This window comes from Lutra lutra, chromosome 5 (genome assembly GCF_902655055.1).
Source record: "Lutra lutra chromosome 5, mLutLut1.2, whole genome shotgun sequence".
Classification (NCBI taxonomy): domain Eukaryota; kingdom Metazoa; phylum Chordata; class Mammalia; order Carnivora; family Mustelidae; genus Lutra; species Lutra lutra.
Window position 1 is genome coordinate 151,780,994 of NC_062282.1, and position 15,483 is coordinate 151,796,476.

At 48.9% G+C, this 15,483-nt stretch overlaps 1 protein-coding gene and 2 long non-coding RNA genes across 3 annotated transcripts in view; 2 read left to right on the top strand and 1 right to left on the bottom strand.

The window, feature by feature from the left end:
- Positions 1-2,843: 2,843 nt before the first annotated feature.
- On the top strand, positions 2,844-3,790 carry LOC125099734 (uncharacterized). The gene is made up of 2 exons (XR_007127335.1): positions 2,844-3,272; positions 3,593-3,790. It is a non-coding gene; the product is annotated as an uncharacterized LOC125099734 (long non-coding RNA).
- Positions 3,791-4,276: 486 nt separating this feature from the next.
- Positions 4,277-15,483, bottom strand: part of GFPT2 (glutamine-fructose-6-phosphate transaminase 2) — a 42,616-nt gene continuing 31,409 nt past the window's right edge. Inside the window, exons 14-19 of the mRNA XM_047729062.1 lie at positions 13,462-13,619; positions 13,184-13,298; positions 9,445-9,572; positions 7,777-7,944; positions 6,696-6,857; positions 4,277-5,154 (exon numbers count right to left, since the gene is read on the bottom strand). Coding sequence (XP_047585018.1) covers positions 5,110-5,154; positions 6,696-6,857; positions 7,777-7,944; positions 9,445-9,572; positions 13,184-13,298; positions 13,462-13,619 — 776 coding nt within the window. The 3' untranslated portion in view covers positions 4,277-5,109. The remainder of the gene's footprint in view (positions 5,155-6,695; positions 6,858-7,776; positions 7,945-9,444; positions 9,573-13,183; positions 13,299-13,461; positions 13,620-15,483) is intronic.
- Positions 13,193-15,234, top strand: LOC125099733 (uncharacterized). Its single transcript, XR_007127334.1, has 3 exons — positions 13,193-13,312; positions 13,723-13,880; positions 15,037-15,234. It is a non-coding gene; the product is annotated as an uncharacterized LOC125099733 (long non-coding RNA).

Consider the following 15,483-nt stretch of genomic DNA (forward strand, 5'->3'; position numbering starts at 1 on the left):
GTTCGGCGCGCGGCGGCCGCGCAGCTGCTCTGGCCTGTGCGGGGCACCTTTTGGGTCCGACCGCGCGCGGACTCAGCCATCCCCACCACCGCGCACGCGGGAGCCGGGAGGCGGCGGAGAGGGCCTACGGACGGACAGAGAGCCGGGCGCTCCGGGCGGCAGGTGCAGGGTGGCCGCGGTGAGGCGGCCTGTCGGGGAACCGAGCCGGCCGTTTGCGGGAGAGCTCAGGGCGAGCACGAGGGGAGGCCGGGGCCTTGGCGGCTGGCGTCCAGAAACCCGGCGCGGGGTGGCGCCCGGGAGGACGTGGAGGCCCAGGCGGTGAGGAGTGGGGAGGAGAGGCAGGGGTCGTGGACTCTGCGGCCTTCTCTGAGCGACTAGAGTCGGGGAGCGGAGAGCGAGGAGGTGGCCGCGTGCAGACTGGGTTCCCCGCGGGTCCGTGACGGAATGCAGGAGGGGACGGGCTGGTGTACTCGGGGCGGGGGTCAAACCTCTGACTCAGAGAAAGGCAAGGTCGAAAATGGGGAGGAAGGGAGCGCAGTGCCGAGGTCCCCCAAGGACCTGGGGTGCCCTGACACTCACCTTCTTTTGAGCCCACTCCTGCAACCCTGTGGCTCCTCGCTCGGTTTCCAGCGGCCCTGGGTCGTGTGAAATGACGGGAGAGGCCGGGGCATTGCCTCTTGCGAGATTTGCGTTTGAACAAGCAGAGCGGAGAATGAGGCAGGAAGGCTGGACACACTGAAAAAGGATCAGAGTTCCGTGGATAGGTGGGGGGCGGTGCACGCTTTGGGGACCGGTAGAGTGGGGGACTGTGGAGGAGGAGCGGCCTGCACAGAACGCCAGAGACCTCTGGGTCATCAGGGCAGGGGACAAATTGGGAGGAAGAAGCAGCGCTCTGCGGGGCGGAGGCCAAGGGGCTTGGGGGCATGGAGGGTAGTGGCAGAATTTGGGGAGGATGGCAGGCCTGCGACGCAGGGCCAGGCTGAGGGCACCAGGGCCTCAGAAGAGGAGTACCGTGGAAGAACCGATCCTTCCATGGGGTCCTCCCTTAGGCCACCCCCTACCTTGGCCACCAGAGGGAGTTTTCTGAAACAGAGTGTGGCCCATCCTTGCTTGAAATTGTAGCTCCTGAGTGTGATCTGAACTAAGAGGGGGGCCCACCTTGGTCCTCACATCAGCCTCGCTGACCACCTGCCCCAGGTGCACGAGAGAAAACAGGGAGCCAAAAATTGCCATCATCAAGGATTATGGGAGACTAGTAAAGCCTGGCTGTCAGAGCTGTCATTTCACTAAGGGGCACTCGTGGGTGCTTCCCCTTAAATTCCCCTTTTCTGGTTTATGAAATACAGGGAACATTTATGGACACAGAGCTGAGGTGATGAGGTGGGAAGAGTCTAGTCCATGCTTGGAAAAATGCACAGAATTTTGGCGGAGGCCACGTGAGATGAGTGGTGGGGAGGGTGTGGTACACATGAGCAGGACTGGCGGCCGACCTAGCCTGCCGGGTGTGGAGAAAGAGTTGAGGTAGTCCTCCTGGATAGGCGGAATCCCCAACTGAGGCTGGAAAGCTAGCAGGAATGTGGTTTAGGCGGAAAGGGCACCAGGACCCAAAGATTCAGAAGTAAGCACCTGCATGCTGTGTTCAGGAAATCCAAGGTCACCTGGTCTTGCTGGAGATGGGAGAGGTGGACTGGTGGGTTAGTAGGGCCTTGAGCTGGACGGGCACTGTAGACTGGAGATCCATGGGCTCGCTTCAATTCACCAGTATGCCTTGTTTAACCCAGTTTTTTTTTTGTTTGTCTTTAAATTGGCTTGGTTGCCAACATTTGAAAATTGGGAGCTTTCACTTGAAAAATCTCAATTGCTGGTTTCTCTTGGTTAGCAGCTCTGCCACCATGGGACCTGCATTCACAGAAGGCAGTAGCGGGCTGGAACTGAGTGGCAGCTGCCCCTTGAGGGGAGGCCCCTAGCTCACCAGAGTCCCACCACTCCTTACAACACATCTCTGGCCATGACTTTATTAGCCCTTACCTGCTGGCCCTTGGGGCATTATGGCGTAGGGGTCCCATCTGTGGAGGGAAAGGGCGCTGCTGAGGGGTGTTAAGAAAGGAAGTGAACGATGTGCTTAGGTATTTATTTTGGAAAGATCACTAGAGCCCATGGAGTTTCGGAGATGGGGGGCTTGTGTCCATAAGACCAGTGAGGGAGCTATTGCAAAGGCCCTTCTAAGAGAAGGTGAGGCCTGGTCTGGGGCAGGTGTCAAGAAGAAGGAACTGATTTGAAACTGTTTCAAGACTTGAGGGACATGAAGAGGCACAGCTGCCACTACACAGCCACGAGGATGGCTGCAGTAAAAAAGAGAACATCGGTGCTGACCATGTGGAGCCATTGGAACTCTCATCCGCGGCTGGTGGGAAAGTGGAGTGGGCATGCCCACTTTGTAAAAACAGTTTGGCAATTTCTGGTAACATCAGACATACTTCTGTCATTCCAGCCAGCAGCCCTGTTCCCGGATATGTATCTGAGAGATATAAAAACATGTCCACACAAAGAACCGGACATAAAGATAGCAGTGTTATTCCAAATGGTTAAAGATTAGAAACAACCCAAGCCCATATGTAGCTCGTTGGGTAAGCAAACCGTGGTGCATGCCTACAGAGGAATGCTACCTGACAAATGCATGGCGTGGAAAAGTGCCCCCAAACCTCATGCTAAGTGGAAGAAGTCAACAAGGCTACAACCTCTATGATTCTGTTTATAGAACATTCTGGAAAAGGCAAAATTAGTTCAGTGGTTGCCAAAGATCAAAGTGGGGGTGGGGTGGGCAGGGATGATCAGTGGGGGCCAGGAGGGAATTTGGGGGGATGAAGGGTATACTCTATATTTTAATTAAAATGGTGAACATATCACTGTATGTTTATCCAATTTCAGAAGTGGGCATCTAAAAAAAGGGTGACCTTTGATGTATGTAAATTATACTAAAAAGCTTGATGTAAAGAAAAGAGGTCCATTGAAGCTGTAGAATGGTCAGTCTTAGAGGTGGGATGTGGGGGGTGAGGGAGGAGGGGGAGTCAGGGATGAGGCCATGGTTCCCGGCTTGACTCACACCCTGGTGAATCTGTGGGGAGAGGGGGAGGGTGGGGCTCAGAGGATGCCTCCATGGCTCCTGGGATCCTGTCAGCCCTTCAGAAGTGGGATTCTGGAAGGGCAGCAAGAAACCTCTGCCATTGCCGGGAGCACCTGGTGGTGGGTGAGTTTTAGGGAGCACTGCCGTAGTATGTGCACTTTGGGGCTAAGGGGGGCAGGATGTCCTCTCTGCCAAAGCCATGCTCTGTCTGCTTCTGCCAGAGGAGAAGTGAGTAACATGATTCCTCAATAAATAATAGGATTTCTAAACTGCCTTCCACATCTTCCATGATGCTTCTCACTGGTGGAATTTTAACTTGGAAATGGAATTCCCTACTGTATGGTGACTAACATAACACAATAAAAAAGAAAAGAAGAGTAATTCCCAGGTTGCCAAGCCCCATGACACTGGAAAGGCTTAGAAAAGGATGGAAAATGAGTTGATGAGTAGCCCACAGTTAATCCTGAGCAAGGGTCTGATTGTCCTAGAGTCACTCACACCAGTTAGTGGTCGTGAAGACACATTTCAAGCCATCTGGGATAGCCACTTTCTTCCAGAGCCTAAATGCCGACCCCACAAGACTTCAAAACTCTGTCCCTGGCTCCTTATCTTCCTGCCTGACTATTAATAAAATTGGTGATGATGGAAATAAAAAGTACAGATTTATGTGTCGCCCGGGTGGCTCAGTCAGTTAAACATCTCCCTTTGCCTCAGGTCATGAACCCGGAGTCCAGGGATCAAGCAGGGAGCCTGCTTCTCTCTCTCTCCCCCCTGCTCTCCCCACACCTCTCTCTCAAATAAACAAAATCTTAAAAAAAAAAAAAAAAATTGTGAACTTGAGAGTTTCACCCCTGCATGCTGCCTTCGGGTTCCAGGCAACCTTAAACAGCATTAGGTGCTCCAACCCCCTCCAACAGCCGTTCAGCAGACTCTACCTAGAGTCCCCAGTATCCTACAGTTTGTTCCCCCTGGAAAGGAAATAATCCTCATGTTCACGATGCCCATCACAGGTGCAGGCACCATGCCATTGGCTACCAAGAAATGGGGCTCACTCCCATAGGACCCCACTGATTTCCTGTTTTAAGGAGCCCTCAACATCCGAGTACATAAAAAAGAATGAGATTACCAGAAATCCAAACCCACAAGCCAAAAAAGAATTGTACTGTCTTTATTGTCTTAAAATTGCATAGTATTTCGATTGTGCACGCTTTTAAATAGAGGGCAAGGTCGCCCACTTGAAACTACTCTCTTGCATGGGATAGTTCAAGCGTTTTACTATAGGTAGGAGCAGGGACCAAAATACTGCCTGGGCTTAAAAAGAACTACAATCAGGTTGAGCCGAAGTTGGAGAGCTGGAGGGATTTATAGGCAAACAAACCGTTGGAAGGACATCGAAATTTTGAAGGGCTTTATAGGAGGCGCAGGAAGATGATGGTGGTGGGGGAAGGCTTCCCTGGTGTCAGGGGACGGGATTCAGGGGCAGCCCAGAGAGGACAGGAAAGGAGAAAGGAGTCCAGAGGGGCAATGCCTTGTGCTCAAATCTGAGATGAATGCCCCCCTGCCAGGAGGCTGGTGGGTACATGATCTGGGAGTTACCTTGGCTTCTGAAAGCCACATACTAGAAAAATAACTTAAAAGCTATACAATCATCATTATAAATATTTTGTCTTTTAAAACTAACTAGTGTTGGTTAAAAAAAAGGTTCACAGTTAACTCTGAAGAGAGCTGTGTCTCTATTGCACAGTAGTGGAAAAGTCCGCTCTGATTCCCATGTATAAACCTCTGACAAGTTCAGGACACAGAGAAACAGTATCTGCTGTAAGCAAAGCACTTGGGTACAAGGCACGTGGCAGCTGTCAAGCTCTACTGGGCTCTACTCAGAACACACAGAATGCCCGCTGTTCTTCCCACTTGGGCCTCCCTGGGACGGGCCTCGAATCACACACTACAGGTGGCAATGGCCTCCTCAGGCTCTTTCTTGTTCTCTATTCCACGGTCACAGACTTGGCCAGATTTCTGGGGAAGTCGACCTAAAACGAGAGAAAGTAGCCGCTCAGGACCCCATTGAGCTCAGCAACGTTCCGTGTCACAAAGCCTATCATTAGAGTATCCGAAGACAAGGAGATGGGTGTTCTGGTCATCTTGGGCCATGAGCTAGTTCCTGGAGACCTGCATCTTGGAAGTCTTGGAAGCAGTTCCTTATTCCAGAAACATCACTCAACTACATAATGTTGAGTTCATTCAATAGACATGTAGTGGGCACCTGCTTCATGTCATGCTGTGTTCCCACTATTAAAAGGATCTGATTCGTGCTATTAAAACCAGTGAGCTCAGTGTGTCCTGTTAAATATTCACTTTTCTTGGAAGGATCACACATTCAATTCACGAGACTTACTAGTCCGTGGTGGGGGTTGGGAAGAAAATGTGACTGGGGTTTTTGATAAAGCAGGCTTCAATTTTTATCTACAATGTCTTCTTTTGCTCACAATCATTTTTTTTCTTTAAAGAAGTAAATATGACAGAATGTTAGCCAATGGCAGTTCTGGATTTGTATACCATTAGGTTATCTGTTACATTGTTGTTGGTGTTTTTGCAAGGTTATGCATCTTTAAAAGCTTCTCAAAATAAAATTGTAATAAAACTTCTGTTTCTTTACACAGTGAGTTGTATGCTCTTTTACACTTTTGTTGGTGGGATGGTAAATGGGCTCTTTTCTGGAACATAAATTGACAATACATGTTAGGAGTCTCAAAATGTTGAGTCATTTGCTAGACTGAGGACAAGTCTTACATGGGGGAGAAAGATACATGTACAAAGATGTTCACTTCAGTTTTGATTTATGTAGCCATTTCCCCCCAAATTAGCAACAGTTTAAATAACAGAAGACTGCCTAAGTCATTGCTACAATCCATGCCACAAGACTGTGTTGGAATATTGTACATGTTGCTTGTGGAAGTTATTATATTTGGAATACTGTAAATGTTGCTTCAATAAGTGCAAGATGTAAGAAAATACTTGTAAATATATTTAAAGGGAAGATGTAAAATGTCATCCTCAATATAATCTCAAAAAGTGTTCAAAAATTCACATGCACAAGGCGTGTGACTGGAATAAATTACTGAACTTGCTAATTAACATTGACCCTCTGGGTGATGCATAAATAGGCTACTATAGCCTTCACAACCTTGCAACTTGTTTTCAAGGGGTATAAATTACTTTAAAAAGAAAGTTGTTTTAAATGAAAAAATTTGGGGCGCCTGGGTGGCTCAGTGGTTAAAGCCTCTGCCTTCGGCTCAGGTCATGATCTCAGGGTCCTGGGATCGAGTCCCACATCGGGCTCTCTGCTCAGCAGGGAGCCTGCCTCCTCCTCCTCTCTCTCTCTGCCTGCCTCTCTGCCTACTCATGATCTATCTGTCAAAAAAAAAAAAAAAATCTTAAAAAATAAAATAAAATAAATGAAAAAATTTCTCCTATGAATATTTACACCAAAAAGCACTTAAGAATGGAATCAAACTCTGGGGTTATGCTTTTTCCCCTTTGGGGGGTGCGTTCGGCACAGTTTCAGACATACGTCATAGCCTCGGAGAACAGCCAGATGGAAGGACAGCAGCTGCAGCGGGATCACACTCAGGATACCCTGGAGGCAGTCGACCGTGTGGGGCAGTTCGATCGTCTTGTACGCGAACTTGGAACTCTCAGTGTCGTCTCTGGAGCACAGGATAATCGGGCGACCCTACAGCCGAGAAATAGAATCACAACACGCAGATGGTCTCTGAAGGAACCACCCCTCACCTACAGCGGCGTTTCTGAGATCAACCTCATGGCCATGATCACAGCGATCTCTTGCTTTTGTTGCAGTTACGGGGGAGGTGATGCACAGAGCTGGCGCAAAGGACAGAGTGTTGGATGCCGTTGGGTGAGTTTCTCTCCCTTCCCCAGTAGGGTGATCGCCAGCCTGTGGGATTCATTCAGCACCCACCTGTTGAGTGGCTTCCATGTGCCTTGCAAAGGGCAAGGGGTAGAGAAAAAACCATAAACCAGCCAATCAATAACTAATGATGAATTCTAGATAAGCACCGCAGAGGCAACAAAACACGGTAATATGATCAGAAGACACAGGGGAGGAACAGCCAGCGCCAAGTCATGGAAGCAGAGATCAGCTTGGCATGAGGGCGAAACAGAAGGAAGGGGCCAGGGGGTGCAGGCTTGTGGTCGCTCTCGTTTTATGGGAAGCCACCAGAGGGTTTTAAGCAAAGAAGTAAAGCCATTTGTGTTTTACAGCTTCTGTCTGGCCACTGTGCTGAGCCAGGCATGGTGGCAGCTAGCTGAAGGGTATTGTTGGATATTTTACCTCCCTGTACCTTCATGAACCCTCCCAGAATGGAACCCTTGGGAGCTCTGTGCACCCTCCCCGCTCCAGGCGGCTCCATGCTGGGGCTCCGGGACAGCTCGGGCCAATCTGGGTCACAAGGTGTTCCTGAGGAGCCGTCGTGCTCATGGCCCCAGGCTGGCCAGTCATTTCTGAATGTGTGATGTGTGTTCCACTCACGAGGGGTAGTGTGGTCAAGCCTGCTCAGCGTCAGGCCCGCTCATAATCCATGTATGGAAGAAGACACGAGAAAAGGGACCCCAGCCCAGCTGAGACCCCTTACCTGGCGGGCCGTGACCTGCTGCAGGGCGTTCTGGCATTTGGCAAAGCAAGGGTCCTTCATGATGACCATGATGACTGGCATCTGCTTATCGATCAGCGCCAGGGGTCCATGCTTCAGCTCCCCAGCCAGGATGCCTTCCGAGTGCATATAGGTTATCTCCTTAATTTTCTGGGGAAAAACAAGTTGGGGTCTGTGTGACACCAGGCAGACGGGGCGGGGTGGGGAGGGGAGGGCTGGAGCAGATGGCCAGAGGGGAGGAAGGGGAGCTAGGGGAGGGAGGACTCCAGAAGGCAGGGAGCTGAGGGCTGCAGGGCAGATGAATGGGTGAAGTGGCCAACAGCTGGGGGCCTGGGGCCACAGCATGCACAGAGCCCAGCACACAGCCTGTGTCCCAGACCACCCCCAGCATAGACGCCATCTTGGATGGACAAGTCAATGCCAATTTGGCTCTCCCCTTCCACTCTCTGTCCGGGCCCCATGGCTTCCCCACAGTCATAATTTGTAATGACGGCATTGCATTCTGTCTAGATATACCTTCCTTCAATTATCTGATGGGTTGTTCCCCCCAATTCTAGACCATTAATAACTTCAAAAGGGTTCTTCCAACTTACTCACCAGGAAAAATCTTACACACTGGGCTGTTATTGGAATTTTCCCCAATGTTTAGGGAGACCCATTTCTATTCAGTTACCATTAAACCTATGCCACTGAATGGGTGAGTGTCAAAAGAAACATTTCTCAACTCCCCTACAACTATTTATTTTGGCGGGGGGGGGCACTGTGGGGAGTATAGCTCCACTGGGGATGGGAATGCTGTAGACAGCTGGAGTGCCAGCCCCCAGGAGACCACAAAAGGGCCATTGATGTGCCCCAACCCCGGAGTAAAAGCTTCTTTCTTCCCGTGAAGACTGACTCGGAGATACAGCTGAATATGCATCTTTTACCAGGACACTGGGGCACTGCAGCTGAGCCCCCCCTTCTCCCACACCAGGCGACAGAGGCATGGGGGAGAGGCAAGTAGACTCCACCCAGGCCTTGCTCCTGTTGTGCCCCCCCCCCCCCACTGACCCCACAAGCAGCATGCCCAGCCCTTCACTTGCTTTGCCAGGGATCAGAGCCTGCCCAGGAAGCCTGTGGAATTTGGAGCTCACTGCCACTGGGGCAACTCCAGCTCATGCACCTTGCCTCCCACTCACCCCTACCGCTTGTAAAACTCTCAGATGCAGGTGACGGGGAAGGATCAGGGACTTGCTCCCTAGGAAGAGGAGGGGAACCAAGCTGAGCCAGGGATGATGCCCATGGCTTGGGTCCCGAGTGCCATCTCACCAGTGACGCTGTCTCCCATCTACTCTGGTTGGGCACTCCCATCCATGAGCAGCAAGCAGAGACTAGACTCAGCCCCTGGACAGCACCGCCCCACCCCCTCCGTAGCCCCGCCATCCTGGCACCTGCCCACGCTCCATCAGCTCTCGGGCTTGGGTTGGGATCTTTATTGCCACCAAATAGCCAGTTACCAATTAAAAAAAAAAAAAGAAAGCAGGCTGGCTTTCAAAGCTCATTCTGTTAGGATCTCTAGCTCCCTTTGGAAGTTTGAGGGCTAACAGGGATACTCTGCAGAGAGCCCTCATGCAGGGGCTGGTGGGCGGTGATGGAGCACGGGAGGCTCACCAAAGCTCCTTCCAGGCACGTGGCATAGTTATAGCCCCGTCCCATGACCAGGAGTGACCTCTGTGTGTACAGCTCCAGGGCCAGGTCATGAATCTTCTCATCCAGCGACAGCACTTCCTTGATCAGCCCTAAATAGCAACAAATACAGCAGAGGTGATGCCAGTCATACAGATTTCTTAGCAAGATTCACACAGAAAAATCATGGCGTGTAAGACAGAGTTTAGGAACTCCCACCACTTGATGCACTTGGCTTCTTCACATTAGTTCCAAAGGATTTTAAATGTAGATTATGGGGAAATAACTTGGTGATTAGCCAGGATTATGTTTATGTTCATACTTTCTTAAGCTTTTAAGGTGAGCAGGGAGGTATTATTTCTAGCTCCATTTTACAGGTGAGGCAACTGAGGCTCAGGGCTGACACCCCAAATTAATGTCCCATGTCCCCACTCAGCCCACCTGCTAGAGACAACACCAGTGTAGGTTGGACCAAAGTTTCCCAAACTTTTTGGTCTCAAGACCTCTTTGCACTCTTAAAAATGATTGTGAATCCATAAGACACTCAGTTTCTGTTGGTTCTATCAGTACTTATCAGATTAGAAACTGAGAAAATTAAAGATATTTTTATTCATTCATTTAAAAATCACAATAAACCCATTATACACTTTTAAAAGTTAGAGTATGGTGCTGGTTTATATATTTTTTTTATTTTTTTTTAGATTCTATTTATTTATTTGACAGAGAGAGAGTAGGCAGAGAGGCAGGCAGAGGGAAAGAGAGAAGAAAGCAGGCTCCTTGCTGAGCAGAGAGCCGGATGCGGGGCTCGATCCCAGGACCCTGAGATCATGACCCGAGCTGAAGGCAGAGGCTTAACCCACTGAGCCACCCAGGCACCCCACTGGTTTATAATTTTATAAATCTTTAAAAATGCCTGACTCTGTAATAAAGACATTAGATCCTCACATCTTTTCCCTCATTCAACCTGTTGTGATACACTCTTTTGGTTGAAGTATAGGAAGAAAATTCAACCTCACAGAGTTTTATACTTGGAGAAGGAAGAAGCATTTAAATAACTTTTTCAGATATTCGTGTATGTGTTTCTCTGATATTACATCAGACTCAAGAAATGGTAATGTCTTTTCTTTTTAATTAATTTACTTAAGTAATCTCTGCACCCAACTTGGGCTTGAACTCGAGTCACTGAAATGAGTCACATTTCACTATTCACTGAGCCATCCAGGTGCCACAAGAAACAGTAATTTCTTAAAAGAGTAGTAGCCAATGTAGACTCTGAAATCACATCCATAAACATTTCCTACCTTGTGACATTAAAATATCAGTCTAGGGCCCCTGGGTGGCTCAGTGGGTTAAACCTCTGCCTTCAGCTCAGGTCAGGATCTCAGGGTCCTGGGATCTCAGGGTCCTGGGATCGAGCCCCAAATCAGGCTCTCTGCTCAGCAGGGAGCCTGCTTCCCTCTCTCTCTGCCTGCCTCTCTGCCTACTTGTGATCTCTCTCTCTGTGAAATAAATAAAAGAGACTTTAAAAATAAAATATCAGTCTATCTTGCACTTATCTAAAGGGAGGTTTTACACATGTATACTTTTGTAACATCACACATTGGCCATTTGGAAAATGTAGGTTCACTGTGTTATGCAAATTTTCTAAAAATGGACACATTTCATCATAAAATGTTTTTTTAAGAAATGACATGTGTTCAAATCACCACGGCCTGATCAGAGATGCCTTTAAGTGGTGGGAAGGGGTTAAGTTCACACTCACCAGCTACAAGTTTTTCCAGATCCTGAATTTCACTAGAAAGCCTGAAGTTTATCACTGTCAAGAGATACTGTCAGTTTTTCTTCTTGAAGTGTCAGGCTAACTTTGCTCTTTTTTGAGAAAACGTCTGTAACATACTCAAGTTGGTACTCTAACAATCTCAGGGTGCTTGTCTTGGAAACAACCATCACACTCTCCAGGGTGCTTTATGCACACTTCCCATTTTGTCGAAGAGAACATATAAAATTTTGCAATTTACTAAGATTAGTGCATTTTCCTGCAGCATGAAGGACATCTCTGTGAGCCAAGCTTGGTGCATGGTGGGGTGTGCTACGGTGCCAACGGTGGCCACCACTGCCTTTGCAAATGTCCACACAGCAAAAAAAGCAAATGTAAATATAATAAATATATAATACATATGCAATAAATATACAAATATATAAATATATAATGGATATATATTTATATAAATATAATAAACATATGTAATATACATAAATATAATAAATATTTTTATTATAAATAGGGTTTACGGTGAGATTAGCGCTAGGACCTGCAGACCACATCTTAGGAACTGCTGACTTAGACATCAGGGTCGAGTACTGTTTTTGCACCATTTGTATCTGGCTTAAAGTGAAGAAGAATTTTCTCATCCATATTTTCAGCCTGTTGAGTTGGCCAGATTTAAATCGTTGGGCTTTGTAAGGTTAGATGGTGATTTTCCTTCACCATGCTTTCTGGGATTTGCCCCTGGCTCCCAGGGAGGACCCAGTTCTTCCCTGTCTCTGGGAGGAGCTGCCTTCCAGCCTCATAACCAGCCTGTCTAGGCTTCTCCTTATCAGCCCAGGGGCGAGGTCTGTTTCATTTCACACTCCCAGGGCTGCACAAAGAACACACACTAGGTCTTTCTGCATCCCTGGAGCACAAGTGTCCAAAGGAGAGGCACTCCCAAGATAGCACACGGGGCAGGAAACTCCACTGGGCCCTGATCCCTGTGTGGTGAATGACTGCAGAAACCATGGTCTTCCCAAAGAGTTTGAGATTCCGGGTCATAGACACAGGATCTCACAGACTACAACAGATGGGACCTAGCAAAAGAGGGGAGTTGGGTGAGACTGAAGGAACAGCCTGGGACAGGAAAAGACTCAAGGTCCTTTGTTCCTTCTCAGATATTTGCTGAGCACCTGTTCTGCCTTCACACCAGGCATCCAGCAGTGATGCTGATGGATAGGGTGGTATGCTCGCGGGGCAGACACATCAGTTGGGAGACAAGCAAGTACGTGGGAAAACAGGTAATTTCAGATCATGCCATGTGCTCTAAAGAAAAGAAATGGGCTAACATTTTGTAGCTGGGACAGGGGATTAGTTAGCATGGCCAGGAAGGGTCCCAGGGGGAGACATTTGAACTCAGACTCAAATGATGAGAAGCCATCAGCTGTGTGGAGAGCCAGAGGAAGAGGGTTTCTGTAGAGGACAGGGCCAGTGCAAAGGCCCTGTGGTGGAAAGACCTTGGCACTGCTGAGCATCAGAAGGTCAAGAGGTGGGGTGCCTGGGTGGCTCAGAGGGTTAAGCCTCTGCCTTCGGCTCAGGTCATGATCTCAGGGTCCTGGGATCGAGCCCTGCATCGGGCTCTCTGCTCAGCGGGGAGCCTGTTTCTCCCCCTCTCTCTGCCTACTTGTGATCTTTCCCTCTGTGTCAAATAAATAAATAAAATCTTAAGAAAAATAAAAAGAAGAAGGTCATGAGGCAGCCCAGGGAGGGAGGGAGGAAGTAGAATGGAGGTCAGAGTTGTCAGGGGCCCAGTGTGCAGGATTCTAAGGCCTGGTGGGCAGTGTGGACTTTAATCTCAGCCCAGGGGGAGCTTCTGGAGGCATCTAGTGGTAACCAGGAAGTTTTCAGGAGGAAGAACTGATTAACAGCACTGTTTATGAGAGACGATAAGGAAACTTTAGTTCTAGAACATACCAGGTAAAGACCGTAAACCACAGATGATCTCTCGCCTTCTGTTTTGTAGTGAAATTCGGTCTTCAGACATCATCAAACCGAACATCACCAGGGAGATGAACTGACTGGTATAAGCCTGTGGATAAAATGGTGACTCAGGCAGAGCAGGGGCAAACGTGTGCTTGTGGACCACATGGGAAGAAGCACATCACAGCCCACCCCACCCCCAACACACCATTGCCCCCTCCCCACCCATCTGGCCAAGGCCCTCCCCCAGGGCACAGGTGGGAGGTGCTGACCTTGGTACTGGCCACGCCGATCTCCGGCCCCGCATTGATGTGGACACCGCAGTCTGTCTCTCGGGAGATGGAGCTGCCCACGGTGTTGGTGACGCCCACGGTCAGGGCCCGGCGGTCCTTACAGTAGCGCAATGCCAGGAGGGTGTCTGCAGTCTCACCTGCCACATGGATCCCCCCTTTCAGCCATGTGTTTCCAGGACCGTGGCTCTGCCAGCTCAAGCCCCCCGGCCCCCCAACTCATGTACTCTTACTCTTATGCAGCGATCAGGGCCCAGGCACAGCTGGCACGTTCTCAGAAAGGAAAATCCATACTCGGCAATTTTTCCAGTTGATTCTCAGATTCAAGATTTGGCTACTCCTTACACAGCAAGCACGTTCTCATCAGTCATGGTTTCACTGAACTTCCATGGCAGCCCCACGTGAGTCATCGTCCCCCTTGAGGACAAGGTCCTCAGAGATGGAGGGAACCAGTACTGCCTTGTTCCCTCGGGGCCACGCAGCTGTGGGTGACAGACGAGCCAACCCATGTGCACCTGGCTCCCAGTGTCCTTGCTAGGACTTTAAGCTGCCTTACTCAGAACGTGCTGAGATTTAACATTTAAAATGCACGCATGCCCCAGAATGGCATTTCTCAAATACAACTTGTTTTATTTTTTTTAAAAGATTGTATGTATTTATTTGACAGAGAGACAGCCACAGAAGGAACACAGCAGGGGGAGTGGGAAAGGGAGAAGCATGCTTCCTGCCGAGTGGGGAGCCCAATGTAGGGCTCAATCCCAGGACCCTGAGATCATGATCTGAGCTGAAGGCAGACGCTTAATGGCTGAGCCACCAGGTGCCCCTCAAATAGATCTTGTTCTAAAGCAGAACACCTTGCCGCCTGCTAGTTTGAATTCAAAATTACCTTCACAGTAAAGCTACTTAAAAAGGTTCGCAAATAAGACAGCCCAGGAACCCTGTATTTTTAAGTCCTGAAAGCTCAAACTAAAAGAAATATGATCCAATCATCATAAAATTAAACCCACTGACATCCACGTGGCTACGGCTTTTCAGCTGTACCCGTGTGTCCCCGTCTCCTTTTTGTCTTCAGACGTGTCTAGGGCACTGCCCGTCTTCAGCACCAGGGCTCAGGGCTATGATGCAGGGAGCCTGATGGCTCTCTCTTCATCAACCCCACTCCCCAGCGCTTTTTTTTTTTTTTTTAATTTAATGAGAAGGGCAGAACAAAACGAAACAAAATCCTTTCTGGGTAGACATGCGTTGCTTTTCCATTAAATCCGCCTCTTCTCTTTGGCTGACAGCTCCCACCCAATTCATGAAATATTCTGAGCCTCTAACATTGGCATCTGAAGTCATGGGGCAGCTCCTGGCAGCCAGATGGTGGGTGTGCCTGTATTTGTTTTTCTGAGTTTGTCATTGAAATGGAAAGGGTCTTAAAAATTCAAATTGGGGGCAGAGTTCAAAAGTAGGCTATTAGGGCAATGCTGTTAATGTTCATGGTGAACGTGGTTATGTGTTTTTTTGTTGTTTTGTTTTGTTTTTGGTTATGTGTTTTTTTTTTCTTTTACCACTTAGAGATCCATCGTGAGATATTTATGAAACAACACGATGTCTGGGATTGACTTCAAAATAAGTGGGGACAGGTTCATACGGATCTGGATGGCACAGCTCTGCTGAGCTAATCATTGCCAAGGACAGGCGACTCCTTACGTGAAACTCCACCTTTACAGAGATTTGGAATTTTCCATAATTAAAATGTTTTTAAAAATCCTTCTAAAGGTTGTGGAGAGTCCAAGCATATGGCTATGAATCACCTCCCTGACTCTCTGCCCAGCCTGGCTAAGATGCAGTGAGCCCTACACCTGAGCGCTCGCTTGCTTGCGCGCTCTCTCTCTCTCTCTCTCTGCCTCCCCCTGCTGGGCAGCAAGGGAACTGCAAAGCACGCACATAGTCCTTGAAGTGACTCTCAACCAGCAGAATTTGGAAGAACTTTCTCCTCTCTAAATCCACCCCCCACATACA